We start from the raw sequence: 17,930 nt of genomic DNA, 5'->3' as shown, positions 1-17,930 counted from the left end.
TTTCAATTTATCATGTCATATAAAAAAAGTGGGACGAAATGTGAATATAAGACGAAAAACATAGTTGTTAATTATTTATATTATCCGTGCAATTTAATACCACTATTAACACCATCTAATAGAGAAACAATACTTCATTATCTTTCTAAGTAAAATTAATTACTCCCTTCATCCCAACATTCAAGTTTCAACTATTTATTTCTCATGCATATTGTTGGATATATTTGAAGTTTCAAAAATTAATATAGATAAATTATTTTCAACGACTGAGAAGTCAGACGAAATCAAAGTCAACTTTGAAAATAAGTAAACAATAGAAGACTCAAAATATTTTTTTTCATATTTTTTTTTAATATAAACGAAATGACAAATAATTAATAAAAATTCACACAGATAATTTTGTCAACCGAGTTAGAATTTGTGGATAATATATTTTTTTGTTTCTAATAACTATAGTAATATTTTCAGAAGATCAATAATTTAGCGGGGGCAATATATGTTGGGCTGCGAGGGAAGTTTCCAAGTTGGATTGGTTCATTAGACATTGAACAATATTACAAATGATTTTGACACCACACTTTTAACCAAAATCTTAAGACATTAAATTTATGAGTCCTCCCACTTATAAAGTGTTCAACCTTAATTCTTTCAACTAATGTGAGATTTAACTCACACCTGATAGATCTCAATAATATATACACCTAATTTTTAATTTGATAAAGTTATATTTAATAGCAACAAATAAAATATTAACCAAGTGGGGGGTGGCTGCTGTTGGGTAAATGATAGTAGTATTTTAGGGGTGTTCATGAGATCCGGGTGACCTCAACTCAAAATTGTTCAAGTTCGGATCCGATCTAAACCAACTGGTTCAAATCCAAAGTTGTTTGGTTCAGGTAATGAGTTTTTTATTCAAATCCATGAACCCGCGAATGCATAAACTCATTATATTGAAAACAAATTGTTACACTTTCATTATTTTTTATAGTATAGTTGAAAATTTTTATGTTTAAAATCTTAAATTTTGATACTACACTTGAAGTGTTTCATGTACATTCAAGTGTTTAAATTTTAAATAGTAAAATTTAATCTATATACTAAAATTTTCATGGAAAAAAATATCATTTAACTATATATTTTTCTAATTAATTTTTTTTTTTTTAAAAAAAAATCTTATTTTTGATTTAAAATCTTCTATTGTACTGTACTGTATTTTTCTAACTCATTCACCTAGCTCACACAAACACATTCACCACCAAAATTGTGTGATTTAAATTTGACATAATAAATGCAGGTTTTATACTCACCATAACTCATAAGTTAGATTGGAAATTTGGCAAACCTACCCCGATCCTCTCACATCTTACAATTAATATGAATTAGTTATGTGAATTATTATGTAGAACAGGACACAACGACTCTCCATTTAGAAATGGACAGTATTATTCGTCTTGGTATCTTAAACAAATTCAATACCACAAATCAAATTAACAAATTTAATTTCTGATTGTGTGTGTAGTGTGAAGTTGTTAGTATGTAGTTAAACATTGTTTTTGTATAAAAGCAACCCGATATTTTTTGAAATGGACAGCTGTCCATTTATACAAAATTTATCATATTATTAAGAGAATTATATTGAAAGAAAAATAACCTAAAAATATATTTATAAGTGGGAGTAACTTTCCTTTTGTAAAAGTAGACTTAACTAAAAAATTTAAGGCGGTATAAAAATCGCTCTAAAATTCATTGGAACACATACTATCAAGTTTTCGTTATCGAATTATCTGTTATTTATGTTCACACACTAGGTCTGACTAAGACAACTATTTATACTAATAGATTTAGTGAGACTTAGTTTTTTCAATACACCCGTCACACTTAGTACTATTGAGTTTAGTGCGTGAATATGAATGGTGGGTGATCTGAAATGATAAAGACTTTAATACCATCTTAAAATTTTATATTGGACATAACTCAACTCTACAAAACCGACTTTAAGATGTCGCTCTTTATAAACTATAGTAAATATTAGAATTGAGTCTAACTAAACCTTACAAAACCGACTTGTAAGGTGAAAATTGCCTCTACTTTATAAATACATATTCAGACCATCTCGTAATTGATGTGAAACTTCTTAACACACTCCCTCGTACTAAACACTTTTGGGATTAGGGCGCAAATATAAATGATGGATGACCTCATTAGAAACTTGATAGCAAGCGTTTACTTGATCGTGGAGGAGATCCTCTAATAGTAAGACCTTGTTTCTAATCAATTGTGACTTGGTTTTTCCGACCGAAGATATATTTATATTAAGTGGTGACAATCACATATTGCCTGTCCTTGTATATATGTGTCTATATATAGACACACCAAAACACGAAGTGAACATAATATATTTTGATTCCTATTCATACTACTTGCAACTCCTCTTTCATATTGCATTACATACACACGTCATATACATCTAAAAATATATTTCAGCTATATATCTTCATGTTATCAAATATATTTGCAGAGCTATGTATAGCTCCAAACAAAATCAAGGCCAATAAGAAGGTCAATAATGTTTCATCTGATGAAACATATCTTGATCTTTGCAATTTCTCAGAGTCTTTGAAGTCCTTTAAAGTGTTATTCGAGACAACACTTCCATGTAATGAATCTGTGGAAGAAAAACTATGTTGGATTCGGTCAGAAATCATAGGCAACGATGTAGAATTCAACTCTCCATTTGGTAAACGAAAACTTGTCTATGCTGATCACACAGCTTCTGGTCGCAGTCTTCATTTCATTGAAAACTTCATCGCCAAACATCTTCTTCCTTTCTACGGTATTCACATTTTTTTTTATAAACAAAAATAATCACTTTTATGAATTTTACCAACAATACGTGATATAAGTGGTAAATATTATTTGAGTCTCTTAACCATTTAGTTTAAGGGATCGATTCACATCAATGCGTAAGAAAAAATATAATGACTTTTATGAAATTTCATATGTTTTTCACATATTTTAACCTTTCAATCTCTGCAATTACGCGCAGAAATAAAATCACTTTTATGAATTTCCATACGTTTCTTATTGATTTTAAAGAAATAAAATAAGACTTAAACTTTAGAGAATCATAGAGATAAATTTCATATATATTTTTATGTCATTCAACTTCTTATATTTGTATTTAGTTGTATTTGTTTAATGTTTAACTATGTTGCTATATATAGGAAATACCCATACTTGTGAGAGTTATGTTGGAAACAAGACAACAAAAATGGTACATGAAGCAACCGAATATATTAAGAAATGTTTAGGTGGCGGGGAAGATGACGCCCTTATGTTATGTGGCTCGGGCGCAACCTCAGCCATCAAGAGACTTCAAGAAGTTATGGGAATCGTCGTGCCTTCTATTTTGAGGGAAAGAATGTTGAAGTGTCTTGACGAAGAAGAAAGATGGGTGGTTTTTGTCGGACCTTATGAGCATCATTCAAATTTACTTTCTTGGAGGCAGAGTTTGGCTGAGGTTGTAGAGATTGGTCTAGATGATAAAGGGCTGCTCGACATGGAAGCTCTAAAGCTACGGCTTGAAGCCTATAAAGATACGAATCGACCCTTGTTGGGATCTTTCTCAGCTTGTAGTAATGTCACTGGAATTTACACAGATACACGAGCAATTGCTAAGCTTCTTCATCAATACAATGGATTTGCATGCTTTGATTTTGCAGCAAGGTAACATAGTTAATTCGAATTGTCAACCGATTTTTTTTTAAGCATCGTCATAATTAGGGTCTTTGATTCTAGTAGACATCGCAAGATATTCACGCAACTTACACATGTTACAAGACTAATTTTTGAGTCGACTAGCTACAAATAATCTTTTTTTAACAAATGGATGATTCCATGTAAATCAAACTTTAGTTCTTGTTTTGTAGGAGATTCGCGTTATTATCAACTCACACTATGTCGGTTGTCAATTGGGGTGTGTCTATAAAATATTTTCTTAAATTTAAACTGATAAAATATGATGTTTTTTTATGAGTTAATTGTTGTGCATCGTCGGTGTAAAGATTTTTTACACAGGTATTCAATGATGTGTTGCCACATCATTTAATGAACGTGACACATCATGTGTTTTTAAAAACCATACATGATGTGTTAGTATATTATTGGACGCATATGTAAAATAACTTTACACTGACTGACAGTATATATAAATTAAATTCTTTTTTTATTAGGATATTTATATCTAATTTTATGTGATGGTTGTCGCTCTTCATAAATTCATGCCAAATCTTATATTTAAGATACACGAGGTGAGTTTTTCCAATACACTTGAGCTCTATTGAATTGATGTTTAAATGTAAATAGTGAGTGACTCCATCAATAAACTCTAATATTTTATATTGGATTTAATTCGTTTTTACAAGATATATCACTCTTTATAAACTCAGGTCGCATATTATATTTAAAATATGCACAACTTAGATTTGTCTAGATTTATCTAGATAAATGTGTTGGCCCCTTTCATTCAATACGAATGTGTATCAAAATTGATCTATTTAATAGCATAATAATGATTTTGTCGATTTGTTTGTTTTAGTGGTCCATATGTGGAGATTGATATGAGGTCAGGGCAGATTGATGGGTATGATGCTGTGTTCATCAGCCCACATAAGTTTCTTGGTGGACCTAGCTCTCCAGGAGTGCTATTAATGAACAAAGCCTTGTATAGGTTGGGATCTTCACCTCCATCTACTTGTGGAGGTGGAACTGTTAATTATGTCAATGGCTTCGACGAAAAGGTATATAAATTTCCTTCATTTTTTACATTTTGTTGTTCAGACTCACACATTATAAGTGTATGTCAGAAGCAAGAGCTCCGGAATTTCAACACGAATTTCTCAATAATATCGTAACTACTAATTGAATTATTACCGAACAAATCTCATAAATCTTGTTACACATTTGAAAGGGAATTCATAATTAATTAGGTGAAGAATGCCTAATATGGCAAGAAAATTATAGTAATCATAAATATGCTAAGATAAGTCAAATAAATAAGCTACTGAGTTTGAATGACTTTGCTAACCTATTGTGTCATCGATGGCCTCAGAGTTCGTCTAAGATTTTAATGACTTATGACTACAAGTTACAACAACAAAGAACGACTAATAAAATAGGCTTAATATTATTATGCCACAATTTTTTTTATGTTTTATTCATTTTTTAATATTTTAACAAGTTATGTTTTATATTTTAATATCCCATGTTTTAGTTGTTACATCAATTTAGTTCCATATTATTGGTCTAGCCAGGGAGATTCAATCTTAAATTAAATCAAGAAGGACAAAAAATAATAACTTACCAAGCTCAAGAAAAATAACTTTCCCACTAATTTTTTTTAAAAAAAATTATTTTTATATTGTTCAAATGATAATAAATTGAGATTATATATTTCATTTTTGTAAAGAATTAATTATTCATTTTGTTTCTTGACTAGTATTTTCTTTTTCCTTATTTTTTGAAAATATATATATTACTAGAAAATAGTAATTGTTTTGACTAAAAGAATTATATAGTAATTGTTTTGAAATATATATATTCCATGACTGATTCAGCAAATGCCAGATAATCAGATATTTCCATTTTTTATGAATTTTATTTATATTTTTCAAACAAGATTGGTGTTTGCCAGAATAAAATTCTACTATTTTTTTTGTTTTTTTGCACCGGCAAAACTTAAAATGCATTAAGTCGTATAGCGTACCAAAATGAAATATATAAAAACATAATTTAGTCTGTACCAAAAAATAAAACATAATTCAGTCTAAAATATTAAGTTGAAACTTGAAACAGGCGCCGATATATCCATTTCGTGTGTATTTGGGTTACTATCACACGTTAAAAGTCCATGCCATTCTAAAAAAAAAAAAACACGTTAAAAGTCCATACAAAATTGTCAACCTTATTAGTATCAAAATATAAAATAAAATGTCAACCATTGTTTTTTCTTGTTTCCATTCTGTTTCGGACTATATCCTGAAAATCATGTCCAACATAATACATAAGTTTTTGATTCGTTATAACATATAGACTAATTTGATCCTCGTATGAAAATGTCATAAACTAATCTAAATTTTATTTTTGTTAAAGACCGAATTATCCGGTCAAAAAATTTTGAGAGACCAAAATAAATCTTCATTCGAAAAGTGATTTTTGTCAAATATTACTATACTAAACTTTATCGAACGTGTGTTTTCAATGTCAGGATACATTATACATGGAGGACATAGAGGAAAGAGAAAATGGGGGCACACCTCCAATAATCCAAACAATGAGAGCAGCATTGGCATTTTGGGTGAAAGAATACATCAACTATGAAGAGATTGAAAAAAGGGAACAACTCTACATTAACAAAGCACTTAAGAGACTCATGCCTAATCCAAACATTGAGATTTTAGGGAACATAAGCACCAAAAGACAAGCTATTTTATCATTTGTGATCTATTCTACCACCAATATAACTAAGATACTTAGTGGCTCTTTTGTTGCAACATTGTTAAATGATCTATTTGGCATTCAAGCTAGAGGTGGATGTGCTTGTGCTGGACCTTATGGCCATGATTTGCTTAATATCAATGAATCTCAATCTCTAGCCGTTAGATCGGCAATTCAAAAGGTAAACACTTTTTCAACATCTCAAGTTCTTTTAGAGATGAAGAATTGCGGATTCAAATATATGCATACAAACATGTTAAATATCTCTGACATTTTTACCATTTAAGTTGTACTGACAACAAAACTATCTTATTTCATCTTTTTTTTTTTGGTAGAATATCTTATTTCATCTTTAATTGTCAAATATGATAACATTGCGATAATTTTTAGGTTATCACTTTTTTTTAATATATATTTTAGAACTAACAAACATTTTAATTGTTTTAAATAGGGTTACATTGGTGTGAAACCCGGATGGACGAGAGTTAGTTTTCCTTATTACATGGGTGAAGAGGACTTCGAGTTCATTTTAGCTGCCATAGAGTTTGTAGCAACCTATGGCCAACGATTCCTTTCACTATACAAATTTGATTTGAAAAATGGAAGCTGGAAAATTAAGAAACAAAAACTTGAGATTCTACTCAATGAAAATAAATTTTACATGAGAGAAACTAGAGAGAAAGCAAACAATAATTATTTCAAAGCAAGAAGTGATTGTAATGTTGGAACCAAACAAGTTGGGATATTGAGAAGAAAATCATTATTAGAAGCTAAATGTATTGCTAATCGCCTCCCTAAATTCCTTTCTGAAAGGATCCATCCAGATGTAGATCCTAGTGTCCTCCATTTTATAGTTTAGTCATAAGAATTGTATATTTTGTGCATCATGTATATTTTTTTTTTACTCTCATTATATCTCAATTGATATAATGTTAGAAATAAATTTGTATCTGATGCATAGTTTATTTCAGTTGTACACCATAAAATTTGTCATAATTATAATGACATTTTTTTATGGAATGTCCACATCTTGTATCCAATAAATTTTTGTAAGTGGCATTATAATTGGTCATAAATTATGCCACTTATTTTTTTTATGACACAATTACTGCCGCTTATTATGTAATTAAATAAATGGATTATGTTCAATCCAATAATAAATTTCTCTTATCTATTATATTGCTGTGAGCATTGTTAAGTTAGTATAAATATTTTTTTTTTTTATCTATTATACATGTAAGATAATTACATTTCAATGGAAAGTAAACAGACAATAAATTTTGTAGTTAAATATTTTTGAATGGCAAAATCAATTCTTTTAAACATTATATCTAGATATTTATGAGACACCATATTGTCATACCCTTTAAACTCTTTTCAAGATATTTATAGCATCTGGTGTTAGGAAATTCAAAAATGTCAAAAACAAAATTCATGTTAATCATAAAAAACACTCTCATATTTAGTGACTTTGTTTGACCCAACTTGGCTTATAAAAAATCAAAATTCAATTAGTTAATTAACCATAGCTTATAAAAGATACGAAAATACATTGGCATAACTTATAAAACCTTCATTAATAAATCAGTTGTGGGCTATTCCAAAAAAAAAATAAATCATTATGATAGTACCAAACTTTTATAAGACAAGTCTTATTCGATGACACATGGTGAAATTTCAAACTTTTATTTCATTTTATCTTTCCAATCTTGGACGAGTTTTTTTTTTTTTTTCAAAATTATTATTTACTAGTACAATCCTACTCCATCCACAATAAATTTATACCGTATTGATGGTAACTCTTTAATTTTCTCTCATCAGATAAATCTTGATCGAGACTTATGGTACAAAATGATTAATCAAATTGAGTAGATTCATAATTTTTTAGCCCAAAATCATCATTTCAACAAAAATGTGAACACTAGCTGCAATTGTCTGAAAAAGTTCTATGATTGGTGAATTCAAAATGAATATTAAGATGGTGCTCATTCTTGTGCAAATGGAGTTTCAGCTTGTGGTGACCTTATTCGTGATCACAATGGTCATTTCATAAAAGGTTTATTCACAAAGGTTAGTTTCAGTAGTTCTCTCTTTGCAAAAATGTAGGTGTTGCGCACTAGAATTATTTTGGTGCGGGATCTTAAAATTAAGAACATTATACACTACTAGAAAAAAGACTTTTGGATAAGAGATTTCACTACTGATATGTGAATACCAGTAGTGAAACACAATTGACCAAATGATTCCACTACGGATATTTGAATACCAGTAGTGAAAAATTCATAGACAAGGGATTTCACTACTGGTTTTCTTAAATCAGTAGTGAAAAGTAGACACGGTAACAATGTTGTAATTACGTTGAAATTTGTTTTAATTGGATTTGAAGAATTTTGAAATTTTAGGGGTATTTGGGATTTTATTCAAATTTGTTTACATGAGATATTTATTGTCACAAGACTTACATTAATGTCTTCAATTTTTTATTTGTTTTCTTAATAAACTTTATTTTTCTCTTACAATTAATTTAATTTGATTAAAAATAATAGAAATTTAATACTTTTTTTATATTGATGGATCCTTGCGGTGGGGATCTGCAGAGATGAGGACGAATGAAGAGTTCTTCCTAAAGCAGAGAATGAAGATGGAGATGAAGACCATTTTAGATGGTGGGGGAGAAAGTGGTAAAGTATTCTATGCTCAATATATGCCACGTTGACGTCCCTAACTAGTAACTCGTAGAACCTCTAAGAAAAACTTAAAACAAATTAGGCCCCGACTCAAATACTTTTTTGAAAAACTAAAAACATTAAAAACTTATTTTTAATTTTAATTATTAAAAGTTTGATTTTTAAAATAAAATAAAAATAAAATAGTACGGGTGGTTGGTGGTGGCCGGCCGTCGGAGCACCACCACCGGCGTGAAAGCCGGCGTAGGTCCGCCGGAAAATTGCCACCCTCCGCCGTGCCGGACTCCTGTGGTCCGGCGTTGACCGCCATGTTGACCACTGGTCCTCCACCACCTCTTTTAATTAATTATTTTATTATATAATAAACAATTTAAAGAATTTTAAAAAATTAAAGATTGGGCCTAAATTTGCAAACCAATTCCAGGATTTTTTTTTCTACCCCTACATTTATCTCTCTACCCCAACAACTAAAATTGAATGGACGAATATGCCCTCATATATATAAGTTAAAAATGTAAAAAAAAAAAAATCATTTACTTTACAAATCAAACAAAGTGTGCCGGTATGAGTAAGGAGACAAAGAGAGAATAAGTCTGAATCTAACATATCGGTACACTTTTTTCAAGTGTGCTGGTTTGAAAATTATACCGGTACAGTAAAAAAAAAGTATGCCGGTATCAATATTCATACCAACACACTTGCATATGAGTGTTCCGGTAGCACAACTGTACTGCTACAAATTTTCAAACCAGCACACTTGAAAAAAAAAGTGTACCGGTACTGCCCACTAGCGTTTTGTGTTGCAAAATCCTAATAGTTCTCAAGCTTTGCTGGTTTTCAGTAAAAATAAAGTTGATTTTCCCGAACTCAAATCCCTTCATTTGGAAGACATTAACTTCAAAACTCATTCACTATTTACCCTATTTCTGGCTGGATGTCCAGTTCTCGAGAATTTAAAGGTAGCCAATGTATTCTTCTTGGAGAAGAAGACGGATGAGCACGATCAAGTGTCCGCAAGCTTTAAACTTAAGCAATTTGATTAGAGCAGATATTACTAACTGTTGCTTTCATTTTCCCATCAAAACACTTTAATTTGGAGTTTCTAAGAATACAACTACCGCTATTCTTTTATTATTATTAACATGATATTATATGATTTTTTCTATTCTAGTGATCTTTTGTTCTGATCTCTGATTTCTGATGTGTACTCTTTCTTTTTGCCTAATTTCAATTTTCTAGATGTATAGTCCTGGTATTTTCCCACCTTCCATAAGTTGACTCATTTGGTGATCAATTATATTTCGGATTTGGTAGTACAAGTTGACTCTTTCTTTATTAGCAACTCCTCACTACATGAATCTCTTCAAAAATTGGTATTCCCTATTCATGAATTTTGTTGTTTAGGGATTTAATCCTTTGGGGAAATATCAAGAGTATAGAGAACAAACTGACAACTGAAAAGAATTTACCAATTCAGAATCCTTTTGGAAAAGATAAGAGCCAAGAGTTCAAGGCCAATTTCAATTTGCCAAAATACTACAATTTAACAAAGATGAGTGTGGTGGTGTCGTAATTCTCTATTTCTACTCAATCTCTAAAATACAAGAACATTAAATTTGTGTAACACAAAACACTATATGGTTGAAGACGTCATACACTTTTTAAAAGTACCGGCACACTTTAGTATAAGTAAGTATACCGGTATGTATTAAAGTGATAAGTATTAAAGTACCAGCACACTTATATTAAAGTGTACCGGTAAAATTATACTCCCTCCGTCCCAAAAAGAATGACCCAGTTGACCGAAACACGCATGCCAATGCATAACTTTGGCGACTAATATCTTTAATTGTATAATAGTAAAAATTATAAAAAATTGATATTTTGAAAATACTCATCGAGACGAATCTAACAACATCTTATATGTTAATATTTATTTTTATTTATTAGTAGAAAAATATGGTCAAAACAATATATATGAATAGTGCATATATTCAAAATGGGTCATTCTTTTTGGGACGGAGGGAGTACTACATCAGTCAAATTAACATACCGAAACAATATTTGAGGGGGTAGAAGCAGTTTACCGAAAAAATTATAAAAGGACAAATTAAAAATGGTAAAATATACTTAGAGTAAGACAAGGGTAAAATGGAAATATTTTAAAATATGTTGGGGTAGAGAGATAAATGTAGGGGTAGGAAAAAAAAATTCCCAATTCCAAACCAAATTACAAATGTGGTTATGGTTTATAATTGGTGTTTCTTTATTGGAGTGGTGTGGTTTTTTTTTATATGGATTTTGCAAACTAAGATTTGATATGAATTGGTTAGTAATTTGGTTAAGAATAGCCAAATTTTTTGCACACCCTAATTACCGGCAAAAATTACATCATTACCATTAAGTATTTCAAGCAAACAACACAATTGATGAACTAGACGAACTAGAAACACCGAAAAACTAATTTCATCCACACTTGTCCAATAAAAATATCTTTAGCAAAACCTCAGATCTCAACTATTCATCTATGTGTATGATTACTCAACTATTTATCTCTCATATTGTTTTCTTTTTTTTTTTTGAGAAAATCTCACATATTGTTGGATATATTTGAAGTTTCAAAAATATTATTGTATATAAATTATTTTCAACGGCTGAAGAAGAAGTCAGACAAAATCAAAGTCAACTTCGAAAGTAAGTAAACAATAGAAGACTCAAAATAAGTTTTTCATATTTTTTTAATATAAATGAAATGAGAAATAACTAATAAAAAATCGTTAACATGATTATGTCAATTGAGTTAGAATTTGTGGATAATATTTTTTTTTTGTTTCTAATAACTAATAATATTTTCAGAGATCAACGGTGGGGGCAATATATGTTGGGCTATGAGGGGAGTCTCACTAGGTTGAACAACATTATAAGTGACTTTGTACCACAGTTTTAACCAAAACCGCAAGACATTAATTTTATGGGTCATCTCGCATATATAAAGTGTTCAACCTCAATTTTTTCAATCAATACGAGACTTAACTCACATTTGATAGATCTCAACGACATATACACCTAATTTTTAATTTTGATAAAGGTATACTCCATCCGTCCCAAAACTTTGGTCCTTTTAGAGTCTTGCACGTGGATTAAGAAATAACAAAGATTGATAAGTTAAATCATTTTTATCCTTACTTTATTAAGAAAGAGAAATTTCATTTAATGAATGCTTTAACTTTTGTAAGGATATAAATGATAAAATATCATTAATTGTGTCTTGGTTTCTTAAAAGGACCAAAGTTTTGGGACAAAACTAAAAAGCTAAAAGGACCAAAGATTTGGGACGCATGGAGTATTTAATAGCAACAAATAAAAAATTAAGCAAGTGGAGGTGGCTGTTGTTGGGTAAATGATAGTATTTTAGGGGTGTTCACGAGATCCGAGTGACCTGTTTAATCCGGTGATCCAAACCAATTTAAATTAATATTATAAATTGACAATTATTTTGAGACTGTAAAAAAAAGAAATTTTTTATAAGACGGGGAGATAATATATACCTCCAGCTTTAACTATAAGCACAAATCTACTTAACTGATGTATGTGGTTTATATATAGATCATCTACGTTAGTTACTCAATAAATTTAAAAAGTAGATTTTTGTTTATAATTATAAGAATGATGTAATATATATGCAAAAAATGCTCATAATTACCGAAATAAATAATAGTATTTTAGGAGTGTTCACAGTCTAGGTGACTTGTTCAATTTGGTGATCCAAACCGAAAAATGGTCAAAATGGTTCAGAAGAGGGAAGCGCCTGATTACAGCCAATCATTTGTTAATTTTAATTATTATTCTATAGTATTTTAGTTAGTTTTTAAAAGTATTGCATGGTCAAAGAGAAGAATTTATGAAGAAATTGACACATAAAAGAGTTTGAAGACAAAAGACCAAAGAAGAAAAAGACTTAGAAAAATATTCTAAGTTTTGAAGCTCAAAATTAGCATCCACTTTCTGTATTTTCCGCGACGCGATGCATGGTCCGTAGTGCTGCGATTTTGCTTTCTAATATCACATGACGTCAGCCTTACATCAGCACATGGAACACACCTTAATGGAGCATGACGTGCCATTCAATTATAGGGACGCGATTTTTGTTTATTAGTGGACGATCTTTTATGCTACAGCCTATATATATGACTACAAATTAGAAAGGGAATTATTACTTCTTGGAGAGAGAAAATACGTGCTGCAGTCAAGAGAAGAAAAGGGTTTCGCCGTCGCGGTCTTCATCGGTTATTCATGTATAATTTTCTTAACTCTTTTGTTATGTCAATTATTATTATGAGTAACTAATCTCATCAGATTAGGAATTATAGATGATTCTCTTTGAAACTATCTGAGCCATGTAACTACGTGTTCTAGCTTATTCAATGAAAACTTATAATTATTCAGTTAATCTTGTGTTTATTGCTTTTCGTTAATTGATCACTTTCGAATTGATTTTAAGTTATAAATCACTATTGACCCTAGGGTTTATACCAGAACTAGATTAATTGTTTGCCAATCGTAATTGCTTTAGGAATAAAGAATTAGTTGGTATGATTAAGAATTTAACGTTCATTCATGCTTTTGATGATATTAGTCTCACCTAAGGAATTAGGGTGCTATATTAGATAAACGGGATCGATGAGCCAAGGAATTGGACTCGGTCTATTTTGTTAAATTATCGTAATTATAAGAATTTTATTGTTGAGGGCTAGAACCTAGAGTACCAGATAGGGACAAAGAGAGGATTCAAGATAATTCCTAATCGTCTTTCTCTCATAAAAGTTTACGTTTCAACTTTCTTGCAATTTTAATTATTGTCATTGTTACTACAAATCAATCTGAAAACCCCCTTTGCAATTTATTTATTAATCCTAATTTAATTTAATTGTCCAGTTGAAAATAAGAACAATCCCTCTGGACACGAATCTTATAAATTTTATTACTTAGCGACGAATTTAGTTCACTTGCTAAAATTGTCATCAGCGCCACTTAAGAAGTCCACAGTCATTTTTTTTCATGGACGGAAAGCCTTCGTTATATGAAATGATATGGTCAATTGTCAGCTTTTAAGTGATCTATAGGGCTTGCTCTTGCCACAAGGATGGTAGCCCGTATTTTATCCAAATTTGTTCAAGTTCGGATCCAATTAACTTGAACCAACTGGTTTAAATCCAAAGTTGTTTGGTTCAGGTAATGAGTTTTTTATTCTAAATTCATGAACCCGCGAAGGCGCAAACTCATTATATTGAAAACAAATTGTTACACTTTTATTATTTTTTATAATATAGTTTAAAATTTTAATGTGTTAAAATCTTAAATTTTGATACTAAAATTTAATCTATATGCTAAAATTTTCATGAAATATAATATCATTTAACTATATTTTTTCTATTCTTTTTTATTTTAAAAACTTATATATATATATATATATATATATATATATATATATATATATATATATATATATATATATATATGGGGAATGCTACAATACTCCCACTAGCTTTTATGAAGGTGTATTTTAGCATACAACACCTTTTGTTTTGGACCAAAAATACCCATTTTGTTTTCTTTTTAACAAGTTAGTATGAAGGGCAGTTATGTAATTGTGTTGTCACTAACATATTTTTGGAACTCTTTCAAAGAAAAAAAATGGAATTGGCTTTTCGTTTCACGTGACTGCTACTTCTCTCTTTCACGTTTTACCTTCTTTTCTTCTTCTTCTTCTTCTTCTTCTTCCCTTCATCTTCTACCAATAATTATTGCTATCCTTGATTCAACGAAATTCCCGCACCTTTGATGCATTTTTGTGATTTCTATCCCTTCTAGAACAGTTACAAAGTAGTAGTTTGGATTTAAATGTTTATGTATTTAAACCTTATGATTTCAATCCGTACTGCTCTGGTGTTCGATTGATTTCATGAATTGGGTTTTATTTTCGTGTTTTTCAGATTCTATATAAACTAGTAGCTTGAATTCTTAATACAATTTTTTGGTATCTCCTCTTCTTTTACTGGTTTGCAGAAATTATATGGAGATTCCCCAATTGAAATTTAAAAAATCAATTTGGGCTTGTCTGATAATAAACTATTAATCAATACCTAAATAAATTTATGAAGGAGAACAATAAAACACCAAGAAGATTACAAGCTTATTGAATGAGTTTTGGTTAACTTGCATATAACAGAGAACATTGGGAAGGAAAGGAAACGAAAAGCTAATTCCAATATTTTTCTGAAAGAGTTCCAAAAATATGTTAGTGGCAAGACAATTACATAACTGCCCTTCATACTAACTTGTTAAAAAGAAAACAAAATGGGTATTTTTGGTCCAAAACAAAAGGTGTTGTATGCTAAAATACACCTTCATAAAAGCTAGTGGGAGTATTGTAGCATTCCCCTATATATATATATACTACCTCCGTATCTAATTATAAGACCATGTTTGACAAAAATGTACTATTCATTTACCTTGTTTTGACCGTATCTATTAATAATATATAAATGTAAATATTAGCATATAAGATCTTGTTCAATTTGTTTTGATGAGTAGTTTCAAAATATTAAGTTTTTATAATTTTTACTAATAGACAATTAAAGATATTAGTGATCAAAATTGTATATTGACGTACGTGCAGTGGTCAAACATGATCTTATAATTAATGAAGGATGGAAGTAATAGTAAGTAATAACTCAATCACCTAGCTCAAACTAACACGCTCACCAAAATTGTGTGTGGTTTAAATTTGACTTAATAAATGCAGGTTTTATACTCACCATAACTCATAAGTTTTAGATTGGAAATTTAAATTTGGCTAAAACGGACCTACTCATAAGTATTTTGGCTAACATGGACATGGACACGGACACCGACTTATTACAATATGAATTAGTTATGTGAATTAGGCTTTCGCTAATATAGAAGACTTCACTAAGTCTTTCATGGTGAACAAGTTTCGAATATTATTATAACGAATACGAATTTTATAAAATTCACCGTTAGATTAAAAGTTTATATCATATAGATTATTCATAATTTTTTAAAAAACATTAAAAATCATTTGACATGTTACTGAAACTCATGAAGATTAACGGTATTCAATTAAAATCCATAAACCGTTAATTTTGATGGGTTACAATAACATATCAAATGATTTTTGATTTTTTTAAAAAAAATTATGGATTATCTATATGATATTAACTTTCAATCTAACGATGAATTTTATAAATTTTTTATAATAATATTCGCAACTTTTGCATGGTGGACAATTTGGGCTACTTGTGTTGTGCATATTAGAAGTAGTCTGTGAGCAACTTGTGCATGGTGGACAATTTGGGCTACTTGTGTTGTGCATATTAGAAGCAGCCTGTGAATTATTACGTAGAATAGGACACAACCACTCTCCAGAAAAGGACTAGTATTTATTCGTCTTGGTACAAAGAAATGGACCTGTATACGGAGTATATCTTTAACAAATTCAATACCACATATCAAATTAACCAATTTTCTGATTGTGTGATGTGTGAAGTGTGAACTTATTTAGGGGTGAGCATGAACTCAAGACCCGACTCGAAACCGATATAACCGACAACATATTGAAGCATTCGGTCGGGTGCGGGTGCGGGTCTCGGGTCAACAAATTGCGAAAAACCGGGCATGACCGGTTGCATACGGGCGGGTGCGGGTCTCTAAAATTCAATCTCTCCATAACCGAAACCGACCGAACAACCATTAGATGCAAATTAATTTTTTTCCTTCTCTCCCTCTTAATATCATATACTCTTCTCTTTTTTATTTTTATCCATCTTTGATATAAGATAAAAATGTTATATTTTACAAAGCTTATAATTAATAATATGGTGATGAAGAAGGTGGGAAAAATATTCTAATATATATATTCTAGATCTATTTTAATTTCTACGTCTCTTCTACTTGATATTTTATTGTGTTTAGATCTACATATTGAAAGAAAGTAACTGCATCTAACCCTCTTTGTTTTTTAATTTACTTCGTCTATCTTTTGTTGCATTGTGACGAGGTATTAAACTATTCGAAAATTAGGAATTTTTTGAGAATTGATGAGTTTTAGATGTAAACAAAGTTTCGATATAACCCGTAATAACCGACTCGTTCAACCCGCCACCCGTATGACCCGAACCCGAACAAACCGAAGATATAGATGGTCGGAATTGAGTCCAAATTAAATGGTTGCGATTTTTATCGATTTAGTGATTTTCGGCCCGAACCCAACCGAAACCGACCGATGCTCCGGCCTAAACTTGTTAATATGGACGAAAGTAGTTAAATATATTGTTTTTGTATATAAGCAAGTAAGCAACCCGATATTTTTTGAAATGGACAGCTGCCAATTTCTATAAAATTTAACATATTATTAAGAGATTTTTTTTTGGTATAAATTATTAAGAGAATTATATCAGATGAAAAATAACTTGAAAATATATTTATAAGTGGGAGTAATTTCGTTTTGTAAGGTTGAGTCAGACATAACTAAAAAATTTAGGATGGTAAAAAATCTATCTAAAATCTATTAGATAATCACACGCTATCAAGTCTCTACTATCGAATTATTCTGTCATTTATGTTCACACACTAGGTCTGGCTAAGATAACTATTTATACTAATAGATTTAGTGAGACTTAGTTTTTCCAACACACCCCGTCACACTTAGTACTATTGAGTTTGATG

General features: G+C 30.2%; 1 protein-coding gene across 1 annotated transcript; it reads left to right on the top strand.

The window, feature by feature from the left end:
- The first annotated feature begins 2,211 nt into the window (after positions 1–2,211).
- On the top strand, positions 2,212–7,804 carry LOC123916803 (probable cysteine desulfurase). Its single transcript, XM_045968345.1, has 5 exons — positions 2,212–2,833; positions 3,225–3,726; positions 4,598–4,799; positions 6,266–6,676; positions 6,947–7,804. The coding sequence occupies exons 1-5, from the start codon at positions 2,497–2,499 to the stop codon at positions 7,352–7,354; spliced, it is 1,860 nt and encodes a 619-aa protein (XP_045824301.1). The 5' UTR covers positions 2,212–2,496; the 3' UTR covers positions 7,355–7,804.
- Positions 7,805–17,930: the final 10,126 nt, after the last annotated feature.

Source organism: Trifolium pratense, linkage group LG3 (assembly GCF_020283565.1).
Source record: "Trifolium pratense cultivar HEN17-A07 linkage group LG3, ARS_RC_1.1, whole genome shotgun sequence".
Taxonomy (NCBI): domain Eukaryota; kingdom Viridiplantae; phylum Streptophyta; class Magnoliopsida; order Fabales; family Fabaceae; genus Trifolium; species Trifolium pratense.
The sequence above is the reverse complement of the archived record's forward strand: the minus strand, read 5'-3'. Positions and strand labels throughout refer to the sequence as shown.